Source organism: Grus americana, chromosome 3 (genome assembly GCF_028858705.1).
Source record: "Grus americana isolate bGruAme1 chromosome 3, bGruAme1.mat, whole genome shotgun sequence".
In the NCBI taxonomy this organism is placed as follows: Eukaryota; Metazoa; Chordata; class Aves; order Gruiformes; family Gruidae; genus Grus; species Grus americana.
Genome location: NC_072854.1, coordinates 20,746,926 through 20,761,640, shown reverse-complemented (window position 1 = coordinate 20,761,640; position 14,715 = coordinate 20,746,926). Strand labels below are relative to the sequence as shown.

The 14,715-nt window shown below is 41.6% G+C and overlaps 1 protein-coding gene across 2 annotated transcripts in view; it reads right to left on the bottom strand.

The window, feature by feature from the left end:
* PXDN (peroxidasin) overlaps positions 1-703 on the bottom strand; it is a 92,230-nt gene extending 91,527 nt beyond the window's left edge. For both annotated transcript variants that reach the window (XM_054821713.1, XM_054821715.1), the window contains exon 1: positions 369-703. In XM_054821713.1, coding sequence (XP_054677688.1) covers positions 369-595 — 227 coding nt within the window. In that variant the 5' untranslated portion in view covers positions 596-703. The remainder of the gene's footprint in view (positions 1-368) is intronic.
* Positions 704-14,715: the final 14,012 nt, after the last annotated feature.

Genomic DNA, 14,715 nt, shown 5'->3' with positions numbered 1-14,715 from the left:
GCGCCGGGGCACCGCCACCCCCCGGGACCGGCCGCGGGGCCGAGAGGGCACCGGGGCCGGGACGGCGAGCTCAGCTGAGCCCAGCCCAGCTCCGCCGAGCCGCGGGCAGCCCCGGGCCGCCCCGCCGCCGCTCCCCGAGGAGCCCCGCCAGCAACGAGCGGGGCGCCCGGGCAGAGGCATCGCCGCGGGTCCAACCCCCCTCCCCCGACCTCAGACAAAGGGCTGAGGCTCCACCGCCACCCAAAGTGCCTCCCACCCCAGGTATCCCCTCCTCCTCCTCTGCCCTCCCTCCGCCCCTCTCCCTGCCCGCCGGCCCGCCGCTCGCCCCGCCGAGCAGCCGGCGCGGCAGCCCCCGCCCGGCTACTCACAGGATGGTGGTTTGGGGGGACACGGCGGGGACGCTCTCCAGCATCAGATGCATGCAGCGCACCGTGGTGCGGAAGCAGAGGCAGCGGCTGGGGCACCACACGCTCCCGCGCTGCTGCGGCGGCGGCGGGGGCTGCGCGGCGGCGGGGGGGGCGAACCCCCCGCTGCGGAGCAGCAGCAGGAGCAGGAGGCAGAGGCCGGGGGCGGCCGCCTCTTCGCGCCGGGCCATGCTGCAGGGCGCGGGGCAGGAGGAGGAGAGGGGCTCCGGCAGGTCCGCGTCGCGCCCGCTGCGCTCCGCTCCCCGGCCGCGGCTGCCGCTCTGGTCGGCGGCGGGGCGATCCGGTCCCCCCGCGCAGGCTGGAGGAGGGGACGGCGGTGGGCCCGCCCCGGCCGGCGGCGGGCTGGGCGGCCGCCCCGCCGCGGGGGCTCCGCGCCGCCCTGCGCACGCACCGCGGGGCAGCGCTGCGCCCCGGAGCGAGGGGCCCGGCCGCTCCCCCGCCCCAGGCTGCTGCTCCCCGGCCCTCGCCTCCATCCCCGGGAAGGGAGGGGGTGAAGGTACCCCCTGAGACAGGCGACTGCGTGCACCCCGGGAGAGGAGAGAAGGAAGGGGAAATGAAGGGAAGCGAGAGGAGTGGAGAAGGGAAAAGAAAGGGAAAGATAAAGGAAAGGAGTGGAAAAGAGAACAGAAAGCAAAGAGAAGAGATGAGGAAAAAAGGAGAAGGAAAAGAAACCCTTAGGGAAGAAGCAAGCTCAACAAACTAAGTCCCATTTCTGCCCTTGTTTGAAAGACTCACGTGCACAATCCCTGGACTATTAATGCTGCAACTTTTACTGCTGAACCAGAAAAATCTGTTGGATTCCCCTGAATTACATTCAGCTGATGTTTTTGGGTAGGTGTGTACACTGGCAAGGTGTGAGAGGACCACTAGAATATGGAACTAGTACTTATAAGAATAGTACTTATAAGAATAATTGGTTGCAGCCTTAGCTCCCACATTCTCAGCACTTTCTCAAAACAAATCCTGCATGAGAACACAAAACTAGATTACCTTTGGGTTTTCTAACATTGCCCTAAATATGTTGTCATTCCCCTGTGATGTCAGGTCCAAAGTATAAACTTTTTCTCCAACCTTCTCCATGCTTTGACTATCCCAGGTGAAACATTGGAATGCCATTTCTATGATGACAATAACAATGATCACAACTAACCTATTAAGTGTAACAACACCACATTCTCTTACAAATGATGGGTGTAAGCACCCCTTGTTGCACCCCAGAAATAAGCCACAGCACTTCTGCAGGGTTGCTTGCATGTCTTTTTCTTCAAGGAACAATGTAGAGGCCATTCTTGCCTAAAGCATAACTATAGTAATTCTAACTCGGACTCTCACTGTGAAAACTTGGGTTTAGCATATGAGCACATTTTTTTACCACCAAGTCAAATGCCTCATGTAGGAAATCAGAGCCTGGAAATGTGCTACAAGTGCTGGAAATCACTAATGGGCCCAGGATCAAAGTATGCTGAGATGAGTCATTATCTGTAACTTTCTGAAGTACTCTTTGACTATGTTTTTCCTGAGTCACTATGTCTCTCCACTCTAAAGCACGTCATGTCTGCTTATATCTTAAAAAGGAGCTAGCTAATGGAAGCATAGAAATGTTTTTCTTGTTCTAAGGAGTCCTTTAAAACATCCTTCAACCTCCCAGTGAGCTGGAGGCTGGCTAACTGGGAGCCTGAGGGCTCAGTCTGTGCCTGGAGATGGGGGAGGCTGATTGACGTGCCATCACTAGTGTGATTACACAGTTTCTAGGGTAGTCATAGACTCCTGGAAGACTTTTACCATTTAGACACACTTCTAAATTAAGTACATTTCTAAATACTGTTGCAGAGCTAGACTTAGTCTGCTATTTCAACACACTAAGTTGCTCAGAAACTCATATACGCGTCACCTGTTTTACAGTGAAGGAAACCAGTCTGATGTAGAAGGGAGTTTTCAGAAGAACCAGATTAAAACGAGCATCACCTCGATGTCGATTCAGTAAGCGGTAGCTACGTGTATCACCTCCTCTGCATTTGTAATCACTGTTGGGATATATGTATGTCTTAATCTGAAAATTCAATTTGTTTCCTGGTCCAGGAAAAGCTCGGGCACTTTTGACCTACAAAGTGCAAGTGTTGACACAAGTGAGTTTTTGTCCCGGAAATGCCACTCACATTAGAGCACCTTGGTGGCTGTAAATCTGTCATCCTGCAGCACCCATACGAAAAGCAGCAAAACATCTGAGGTTAGATAATTAAACACAGTAATTTAGGGATATCACTAAACTGGGATATTCACAGCATTTAGGAAAATATGACGATGGTTTATTTTGTGGCATTTTGGTGCTTTATGATGATTCTTTTCAAAAATAAAATACATAGTCAAAATTATGTTTTCTATAAGGAATTAAATTCTTTCTGAAAAGTTTTTAGCATTTGGTGACTTGCTAGACTATTCTACTATGCAGTAGAAGTATCTATGCTATACGTATGTAATTCTGAGAATGAGATTAAAAGTGCATAGATATTTTCACTCTAATTAGGCAATTTAGCCTTAACATGCTATATAGCATTCTTGCCATTTACTTTAAGTTACATGTAACCTCCAGGCTCTTGGTTAATATATTGTTAATTCCTCATAAGTCATTGAAGGCAGACTTTTTTCATGCCCTGTGGAATCTGGTAGGGTATGAGGTGGCGTGCAATTAGCTCAGTATTAGACACTGGATAGAATATTAATGCTTCTAATTAAAATATAATGCAGATCAACTTGACATTCATTGAGATGCTGAGACAGCAGTCAGTTCCTTCCTTGTCAGTGCACTGATTAAAGAGTCAAGGCTACATTTTCTGAGGCCAAGAACTGTGTCTTGTTTTCAGTCTATAAAATGCTAGCTTGGCAAGGAAGAGAGGAGAGAAACGTGGGTAGATTGAAAAGTCTTCGCAGAGGTGAATAAGAAGATCCAAAAAAGCTTTCAAGAGATTTTCTCCAATAGTAAAGGGGGAAGTTTAGTTTAAAAAGATGCTTAGGGAGTGGGTTAAAAAGAAAATCCATTTTACTTAAAGCTGCATAGGAAAGGTATTTGCGTTATTGTGTGGTGTAAGTTAAGCTAACTTTTGGAAATCCTCACAGTTTCTTAACTGTTCTTCACAAACTTTCTGGAATAAGAGAGTTTTCATCCCCAGATTATGACTAGTTCTTTGAACTAAATAAAGTAGTAAACTTGTGGAAAAAGTCTTTTATTAAGTAACTGAAGACTATTTTAATGTAGTTGCACAAGGGGGAAGGCAAATTTCTCGTGTTTCCTGTTTTTTTATTGGGTTTTTTACATCCTCAAATCTTTTCTATTTCTTTTTTTTCCTCCACAAAGAGATTTTGTGTAATAAAATAATAGGAGTAAGAAATCTGTCTTGAGCAAACTTGAATCACAAACTGTTTAGGGCTACCATAGCTGAAATCAATGAGAAAGAGTTCAGTGACTTCAGTAAGTAGGAAATCAGGCCCAAAAGCTTCTTCTGTGTGATATTTCATGGTATTCATGAAACTGTAGATTTTAAAGATTGGAGAAAAACTTCTGCTATGAATTTAATTTTACTCTTGGTTTTCTGGTCCTTGCATGTTTTTGTTGTGAAAATACAGACATCACTCCATAATTATACTTTTCAATAATGCTAGCATCCTTTTTGGCTTCTGGCACGTCTGTTATGATTTAAAATTACTTTTGTCTCTTTTTTTCCTGGTTTATCTACATCTTATTTTCTTTTATAAAATGCACTGCAAAAAACCCCGTATAATGATTTTAATATTGATTACATACTGTTCTAAATTGGTGGCAGGGAAGGGTTCTGATAAATAAGATTTCCAAATGGTTTTGATATATCTTTCTATTCTTAGCCAGTTTACATAGAAGAATTTTTCTAAAATGTGGAGGGTCATTTTTGTTGACCCTGCATATAAATATCCATGGGAAATTTGTCTTCTGTTTCCAATTTCTCTGCTTGAGGAGTTGACCTAACAGAAAAATAAGATATTTATGCTGGAAATGAGAGATCTTTCTTTCTGAATGCTAGGAGAAGTGCTTACCTTATAGTTAGATATAGTGTAAATCTCCATTTGCTTTTAAAAGTTTCCTACTTACCTCTCAGATTTTTGTCAAATACTGCCACTTGCTGGTTTTATTCCATACCAGTAATTTAGTTTTATAGTTTTTGCTTTGCTAAAGTAATTAAAAAAAGCTTTCTAAAAGATCAAATAGTTAATACTTTTATATCTTCTTTTGCTAAAAATTCAGATAAAAGAAAGATAAGCTCAAATCCTCTCCAGTTGATTTTATATCTCCATGTTAACATTGTATCTCTGGATATAAAATGAGGCATTCAAGACATTTCAATGTGTCTTCAGATATCTGACAGTGGAAATGCTTTGCATTGACTTTGGCAGACACAGAATCATGACCCAGTTTATTATTTAGGACCATTTTTGTCAGCAGTAATGGTGACAGTTAAGAGGAATAGATTGTCAAAATAACTGATGTAAAAGAACCATAAAAACTTTTATTTAAAGTGCTTTTATTATAATTTATAATTTACCAGCACGGGACTCTAAGGCTTAAACACATCTGATCTTTAATTTTTTAAAGGCAGAAGCAAAACTCAGATTGGTTTTGAAAGCATATAGTTGTGCCTTTTATTTCTATTATATATGCAAAGTAAATAGATCAATCAGAGGCAATGTAACAACTTCTCTGACCTAGGGCATTCAAAAGTTTATGACATCTGCTAGCCCAGCAAAGATTGCGGATATCGTCTCCACAGAAGCCAGACTCACATATCCTTCTTCCTCTCAGTTGGGAAGGTGATTGTTCTTGATGTCTCTAAAAGCTGCCATGCTCGTTTCCTGAATATAGTATGAATTTACAGGGAGAATTACTCCTTCACTGGTTACATTATGAAAAAGGTTTCTTCCAAGTTCAAACAAGAATGTACCTTTCTCTGGAACATGCCTTGTGTCTTGCAGATCACCTGAACATGCATTGTTAGTTTCTTTATAATAAGAGATTCCTGGGGTAGGTTCTATATAAACTGGCAAAAAAAGAAAAGGTTCTCTTCCAAAGTAACTTTGAGTTTTCACCTCAGTCAGGCTACCTGGTGCTAGTATATGTGTCCAAGGAAAGATGCTTACCGTATCTTAAATTAGCCAGTATAACTTACATTTGCCAGATATTTCTGTTATTTTGGATAATGTGTTTTAATGTCTCCCCCCTTTCAAAGAGAGGGTTTGTTAGGTGTAGCTATAGGAAACGGACCTTGCTAACCCATTATTTAGGGTAAATCCTGCATTGGCTAGTGAAGCTTGGCTTGAAAAGTAGATAGCATAACAGGATGACCCACTTTTTATCTTTCTAGCCTTTTAAACGATATGCTTGAAAAAGAATATTAAATAAAAATGAGAAATAATATTAATCCCTGCTTTGGCAAGCTGCTTACAACATAGGAAACCATAGGTCTTTGCTCAATAGCCAGCTGGCGTACCTAGTGGAAGAGTTAGCCTGTAATGATAAAGGAAAATAAGAAAACTCCCTGAAGAGACTTGCCCAAAGGAAAGTGTACTCAAACCAATGAGCTCCTGGTTTCCAACAGAGCAATTTTCCTTAATATCAGTATAAGGGGAAACTGGGTGTTATTAGTTTAATCCCTTGCCTACACTGAGGAAATACCTCACTCAGAAGAGATTCCAGGCTATTATTTGTACTACAGCTGTGCCTGGGGGCCTCAGCCAGGATCAGAGCCACCCAGCCACATGTTTTACAGACATAAATAAAAAACGATTCCTGCTCTGAAGACAGACAAATTCGGTAGGACTGTACCCATTTCCCAGATGAGTACTGTTGGGGTCCTGGGTGCCCTGAGCCTGGGAACCTGGCGACTGAGGTGCAGGGCCAGTTGGGGAAGAGCAGAGCTGGTCCCTGAGGAGAGGGAGCTGCTGTGAGGAAAGCTAGGGCCCCCTGTGAGGGCAAACAGCACCGCTTTTAAGCTAATTGCCATTTCCAGCCTGGCCCCATCCCCACGGCCCTGTCCAGCCATCCTATCCCAGGGCCATGTCAGACCTTGGTTCCCCCAGTGGGCCTGATCCCAACCCACAGGTCAAAAACCCAGCCCAGCCTTGGCCTGTCCCTGTCCCCAGGGAGGTGCCTGATGCACAGGTCTGGGGCTGTCCCGATGCTCCCGGCTGCCCTGCTCCTGGCTGAGGGGTGGGACGGGCCCTGGCTGCCAGGCCCTGCCACCCTGGGGACACCCTGTCGCTCCCAGCCAAGGGGATACCAAATCCTAGGAAGGGTCCTTTAGGCAGTGTTGGACAAGCCCTGTTGAACTCTCCAGAGCGCTGTAAACATTTTCTGTTCTTAATTTTAAAAGAATGTATGTCATCAGGAGAAGCATAATCAGCAGATCAAGGGAAGCTGCTTTCCTCCTCTGCTAGTGCATGTGAGGTCCTGCCTGGAAGGACACATCCCATTCTGGGCTCTCCATATCAAAGGGGATTATGAGAAACTGGAAGGAGCCAAGCAGATGACCACCAGGATGTCCAAGGGCCTCAGGTACATGATTTATGGTCATAAGCTGAGGGATCTGGGTTTGTTTCAGCTGGTGAAGTGGGGGCAAGGTGTGATCCAACAGAGACCTATGACACCTTGAGGAGAAACTAAAAAAAAAACCTAACAATAAAGCAAAATCATGCTTTGCAGTGGCAGGTGATATATATATATACACAATGGTTGTAAATTGTGACTTGAAAAGTTTAGGTTGGACATTGGATAAAAATATTTTTCACCAGGATGGTAGTGTGGCACTGGCACGCCGCATTCTGAGAGATTCTCGATTGGATTAGACAAAGCCAGAGATGATCTGAAATAGTGCTAGCAATAGTCTTGTCTGAGCAGAAGGCTGACCAAGAGGCCTTCAGACATCCCCTCGAGCCAACATCTCTGTGGTTTTGTCATCAGCTGACTTGCCCTTTGGAAATGTCCATCTCACTGTTAACAATAGTGTGAACCTAGGTGACTAGCTTGAATAAGATGCCTCACAAGCCTAAAAGGTGAGTCATTAGCAACTTTACCAGTATGACACAATCTGGGACGGGAATAGTGTGCTGTAGTCATCGTGGCTTTAGCTTACAGTGAAATGCAACAGTTCTCGAGCAAAATCAACTTATCATAGTTTCATTAGAGTAAAAGTTAAAGAAAGGATGTTGAAAAAGCAGAGTGTAAATTGATACTTTAACAGGACATTCAGAAGAAAAAAATTTTTTTTTCCACATAGATTTTTGTGTTTAAACCAGAAAGATAAAGTTCCTCAAACTTTCAGGTCAGATACCAAAGTACACTAAGAGGCAAGAAGGTGTGTTCAGCTACGTTGTCTGAGATCTGGGCTATTAACAGACCTCCCTCAACTCATCCATGTTTTCCTGGCTGATCAAAGTCAATAGGACTGTTCAACTAGGGTGGGCTAGCTCAGTCCTGTTCTCTCCCTCAGGGTAGTTTTGATGTCCTCTAATTGCTCCCTGGATTGCTAATTCCTGTTTGATCTTTCTCCTTTAGTCACCTTTGATGTTCTGTTGTTGTTTGTTACAGGATCTCTGGTTAGGATTCAGTAATTTTAGACAGTAAGACATTCCTGAAAACGGGAATACAGACAAATAAGTACTAAAAAGAGAACAAAACAATAATGGGTTTTTTTGCTCCTGGTGGCCAACCCTGAATTACCACATTTCAGTCACAGTAACAGTGAAATCAGAGGTCTTGATTTGTAACTCAGGTTATTGTTTCATGACTAAAATTTCATGTCCAAGGTCTATGTTCTCTTCATATTGGCCCTTGAATTTTAGAATGACCCATCAGGGAGCAAAACAGTCTTCCCAGATGCAAGGCTTTGATAAGAGTAAGCAAGAGACAGCCCACTTAAGAAACAAATGAAGAAAAAACCCCACTACTAAAACCTGTGGCAATACTGGTTCCTTTTGCATGCAAATCAACATAATGTACAATTCTCTTCAGCTACATGGACAGTAATTATATTATCAGCAATCCTTGGTGTGCATCCTCCATTAATCATTCTGTCCTACACTCACCCACAAAATGGACATTTGGCTGGTTTGGTCTCCTTTGTTTCTTTTTGCATAGCTTGTGGAAAGCAAAATGATTCCCATCCAGTTCTGACTGGAAGTGATGATACCTTTAAAATAAAAACAAACAGACAAGAAAAGACCTTGTCCTCTTTAACAGGAATCTATTAGCAAACCAACAGTTGACTGGCATTTTAGTACAAAATACTAGCCCTTGAAATAAAAAAATAAATATCAGTATCATTCGTAAGATCGTCATGAACAACATACTTTCAGTATTTTAGTTTGTAACTTTTGCAGAGGCACCAGAATTAAAAGGACACAGTCATTAATTCTTCATTTCAGACTTTCTTTTTCATCCTTCTTCTTAATGTTTTCCCTGCCCTTTCTCTCCAAGGCACAAAGTTTTTAGGTCTTAGATTTAAAACCCAGAACATTAGAAGGTGCTTGAGTGATTCCTAATTCCATTTTCTATTTTTCACTTATGGTGTTCATTTTATTTGATCATTATAATTTTGTGTTATTAAAAAAATATCGAGGAAGGTGAAACCCAATGGCACAGAAGCAGAAGGGTTCCTCCTTTGTGTGAACGTTGGGGCCCGGAGCAGTTAGATGTTAAGAGAGTCGCAGCAGAGAGGTGGGAGTCACATCTCAGAGAGGGTTCAAAGAGCCTCCTGGGACCAAGGGGACTAAGCACGGGCTGTCAGTGACTCAGAAAGGCATTGGTTAGCTTGGAAGTAAGGACATACTTGCAAGGAGCACATGGGGACATCTGCACAATCTTTTTTATTTCTCTTCTAGCTGCTCTGACCCTTCCCTGTTTAAAAAATAAAACTACTTTTGTTCAAAACCTGTCATTTTGTGTTTCAAATTTTTTTTTGTCATCTTTGGAGATCTTACTGTGAGGAGAACACCAAGGCAGATCCTCTTCAAAGCCAGCTCAGGACCTTGTCACACTCACATTTTGAAGTCCTGCTCATAGTTTCTTTTGACTTCAGTGAGATTTTGAGGGATCACACTTGGAATGTTTAAACCAGGCCATTTAATAGAGGAGTATTAATAATAACAGGTAACATATATTTTACCTTTTATCTATGGATTTGTTTGTAATCAGCATTTAACTATGCATATCAGATTCCTCAGCAAATAGTGGGTGAATTCAAATTGCATTTGGAAAAAAATCAAGGTTTAGCCATGATTTTCAAACTGAAGCATGTAAGAACAGTAGTTTTCCAGGCCGCTGAGCACCTCTGTTCAGACAGCTTCTGATCATGTGTAGACAAGATGCACCATGGGTTGACTTGCATGATCCCTATCTATAGATAAGATCACGCATGTGTAATGCTAACAGCCTCCCCTGAATCAGCATGTCCAATTAGATGTACAACCTTTGCCAATGAATATTGCTATTACCTCTTGCTTATTTATTCACCTACCCTTAAAAAGATTCTCTTTTTATGGCAGTCAGTTCAGAATGGCTTATAATCATACACAGCCGTATAAGTTATGACTACAAAAACTTAGCAGTTCAGGTGATCATGTAATATCTGTTTTTAGACACACCACAGTTTTGCTCTTAATTTTAAATATTTTGCATCAGGTGTCCTACAGTAAATGCAATTGCTTAAAAAGATCACTCCTTCCTTTTTCCTGGAATGAATTATTCTTCCAGTGTATTCCAGACCTGCTTCCTGGTAAGGAAATTCAACTTAAATTATTTTCAGGAACTGTCCTCACATACATTCTGATAACCATAGATGGTGCAAATGAGAAAGGGTAGAATAACTGGAAGTGAACTTCAAAAGATTAAAAACTTTTTTTTTTTTTTTAGAAAGTAGCGTATAACTAAGGAGGTGAGAATAAGAAAAATTAACACCTGACGTAAATAAATTTCTCCTGAACAGGGTTGGATTAGTTACATTTGCTTGAATTAGTTAAATTTGCTGCTATTACTGTTGACATCTTAGTTTCCTGGATGGAGCAGCAAAACTAGATTTTACTGTGACCTTTTCTTTTTTCAGTTTGCTGTAAGTGTGAGTCAAATGTGAGCTAAAAGACAAAGTTCTTCCTTGGTCCAAGAGGCATACCACAGAAAGGGTCTCCTGATCCATCTTTTCTTAGGAAAAATGAAGTTTTGGGGTATCAGCATTTTTAATCAGAGGAGATTAGTGCTAAAAACATAGACATGAGAGGTGAATAGGTATTGTGTCGTGTGTAGTCAGAAGAGCTGAAATGTCTATTTTAGTACTAAGGGTCAGATATTACTCATATCAGAGTGGAGACCTTACTTCTACCTAGGCTTAAACAAGTCTGTTGGTGGAGGTGTTAACATGGATCTGATTAAATATGAATGGGGCTCACACATCTTGGGCATCCATCTGGGCAGAGCCTGAGGGCTCGGGGCATGGCCAGGGATTTTGTGAGGCAGCACACTTCACAATTCAAGATTATGTGCACGTATGCACAAACTAGTCTTTTGTGTTAATGTTAGAAATTAAAAATAAAAAAAAAATCTAAGGTTTCATGCATGTAGAGAATAGATCTCTTTAGGAACGATGTCTCAAGGACAACACAGTCCATACAGAGAAAGATTTAAATGTATGAAAATCCTATTTTGATTCTGTTACATTTCCTTAATGCGTAAATCCAGTAATGACTTGTGCACTTCTGTTCTCTCTTTGTAAAATCTATGATCAGTGAAGAATGCAGTAGAAGCAATCCCATATGTTAGGAAGGTCACTGAATAGCTTGTTCTTTATAAACCATATTATTTACTAACACTGCACACTGCTCAGATCCTATTGAATATAACACATTTACTTATATTAATTCAAGTAACAAAACCATTTAAAAATAACCACAGCCAGCACGTGATCACCACAAAAATAGAAAAAACATGCAGCTACTTGTACTGTTCCCATTATAAGTAATTGCTGCATATAAATTAATGCCACATTTTCATGACAAATAACCATAGAAAGAACCAGAACTAGAAGTGTTCTCTAAGGCGTACTTTGAAGCGGTTAGTGCTGCGGTCACACCAGTGACCTCTCTGCTGCAGTTCCTGGTGTCCCTGAAGCTGCTGCAGGTCCCACCACCCCTGGGACCACTCAGTGCCTGCAGCCCCAGAGCTACTGGTGAGGCATAGCAGGACAAGCATCACCAGAGGAGTCAGGAGCAAGGGACATCCTCATGTGAGGCTGCAAGATCTGACAAAGAAGATAACGTGGCCCAAGGCTCTGTTCTTCAGGGGGATATTCACTCTTTATTTAAGGTGCAATTTGGGTGCTTGAGCAAAATTATGGGTGTCCACAAAAATAGGTCATGCAACGCGCACAGTGTTCTGGGGCTGGAGAAAGAAACTTGATTGGTAACCCCAACAGTACAGTTAGTTGCTTCTCAATGTGCTCAATGGGACATGTGTGTGGCCCTAACGTTTGGTGTGCAGTAGGAGACCAAATTTTGCTTTTTTCACTGAAGCATTGTTTGACTTCTTAGTGTTAAGAATTTCTTATTTTCAGATCAGAAAAGGAGGACACATTTGAAGCTAATTTAAGATTAAAGCTTCTCTTGTTGACAGCCTAAATCATATAGCAAAAGGAGCAAAATTTTCAGACAGGGTGGAGCCCAGAGCCTAATGCAAAAACAAGGAATAAATGCAAGTGCTAATACGTGAATCTCAGAAAAACAAAATGGCTTCTGAGCAACTTCCCCTGGGCATGCCTGCATCCTCCGGCTCCACAGTACCACACATCCTTTTTCTTCTTGGAATAGTTGTGATACCACAGTACAACTGTTCCTATCTGTTTTGTTACTTTCTCCAGTTTATATGTCTGCATTTTTGATGGTCTGACTCTGTCCTATATCTTTTGTTTTTTACTGATCCTGGGTACTTGTTCTGCAGCTTTTGATTCTTCTTTTTTGATCCTTTCCACAGGCAGTTTGGCCGATCGTGCTCTTTGGAAGCATTTGCAAGAGCAGTGATTGTCAATGTGCAGTCAGTGAACCCCACAGAATCCAAAAATTATTCCTAACAGTCCATGAGAGGTAGTTAAGAAAATCAAGTCTATTGTTGTCAGGGTTAAATGTTCTGTTAAGATATCAATGTGTCCATTGAAAAAAGTGTCTGCAATGAAAACTCACAGACGTAGATCTGATTTTCTCCACAAAAAGTGTTAAGTGAATAACTGATTGCACATGCCCCATTCCACATCATCTCTCTTTTGGATGGAAGTAAAACCTCTCTACATATAGTCGTGACAAGACAGAGCTCAGAGTTATTTGTGAATATAGTTTTGCCATCGTTTTTCTCTTTTCAGTACTACAAATAATCCCATTAGTGATCTTAAATAAAAAACTAGAAATGACCAAAGATGGGAAGATTGGTCAGCACAGAATTGTTATATTGTACACAAAGAACTCGATGATGTGATGGACTAAATAGAAAGGAAAAGTTAGAGATTACTTAGAGATAATAGATTTTTTTTTTTTTTTGCTATATTCCAAAACTTTATCAAAATGTAACAGTTGATCACAGGTCTAAGAGCCATCAGTGGGCAGGCAAAAAAAGGAAAGTGTAATATGAGGATGTAACAACATGGAAAATATTTCCACGCAACAGCAACAGAGAGATCTAGTGTGATTTATGAAGGCATTGCTTGGGATACTGGGCACCTCAGGCTCATGAAGGATTAAGTCTAAGAAAGTTCGAGAAGGATAAAGTCCACAGGCACAGAGAAGGGCCTGTTGATCACAGCAATGGAAAAACAGTCTTATAAGACCAGAGGAGTTGACTCATATCCTTCGGCTTTCTGAGAAATCAAGATTTCTTAGAAGAAATACTAATGTTGGGAGGAAACACAAGCTGGGCGTGGGCATTAACTACTCCAGCTACTGCTGGTCAGCTGACTACTGACATAGTGAACACGATGCTTCTATGTTCCCTGCATCATAGCAGCCCACTGGTGTGTCGAACCTGGTCTAGTTGGGTGCTCCTGTTTTCTGGGCACAGATCCATTTTATTGGAGATGAGGTGACAAAATTATAGGCTTACATTTACAGCTAAATATATTCTTTATATTTGATGTACAGTGATTTGCCTGCTTATCAGGATTGAATGTTGCCATATTTAATCTTTTTGTCCTGTAGCTCTGGACTGCGTACAAATGCAATTCCATATTGCAAGAACATTATGTCACACATTAACAGTAAAAGTTCTGGTACTCAGAACTAATATCCAAAATAATTTTATAACTGTATAGGTCTATGTGGTGCAAAAATGTTTTGTTGAATTTCTCATCAGAGCTGCTAAAGGATACTATGACTGAAAATATCTGGGCAAGAAAAATCCAGAGTTTTACTAACAAATAGTTAAAATAAAGCAACGGCACAGCTGAAGAGATTTGTAGTATTTATGTTTCCCAGCCAGCACTACCTATTGAGATTCAGGGGGAAACTTCTCCTTAGGAAGGTTATCCCTCAGCTGCTTTGTAAGCACTCCAGGGCTTTTTCTGCAAAGAGACTGATCGTGGCCATTGTCCCAGGCAGGTTACTGCATCATGGGGATCACCATCTTGATCTGGCGCCGCAATTTCTACATAATAAGTAGTTTTTAGAGAGGGGGCAGGTGGGATGACAAATCAGACACGCTGCTATGACGGAAAATCTTGAATTACTTTTCTGTTATCACTCTCTATTTGAGTAGGTTTTTCTCATTTATTAGTTCCAAAAACGAGGATGCAAACATATTTGACCTGTTGTGCATCTGTCTCAAAAAGCTGAATTCTGACTATTCCAGAGCTCAAAAAAAAAAGATAATTGCCTACCAATTCTCTCCCATGTGATATTATTTCATTTGCTGTTGATGTCACCAAACTGTTGTAGGTTCCTTCCTCTGGTGGTAAAAAGTTTGCAATGTCTTTCAATGGCTGTAAAAGTTCTTTTGCATGTCTGGAAGTTCTTTCATATTCAGATTTTCTCAGAATTTCTTTCACTTTCCATTGATATAATGGCCTTGAGGGTCTCTTGTTCTCATAATTTTAACATAACTGATAACAATAAAATAACCCATGTTGTGGATATATGAAGCAGAATAGTCTCCTGTATATATATGTTTAGGCCTCATGTTTTGGATTACTGTTTGCTAGAGATCATTAGAAAAAAAATACAGCTATCCTCCAAAAAATGTTCT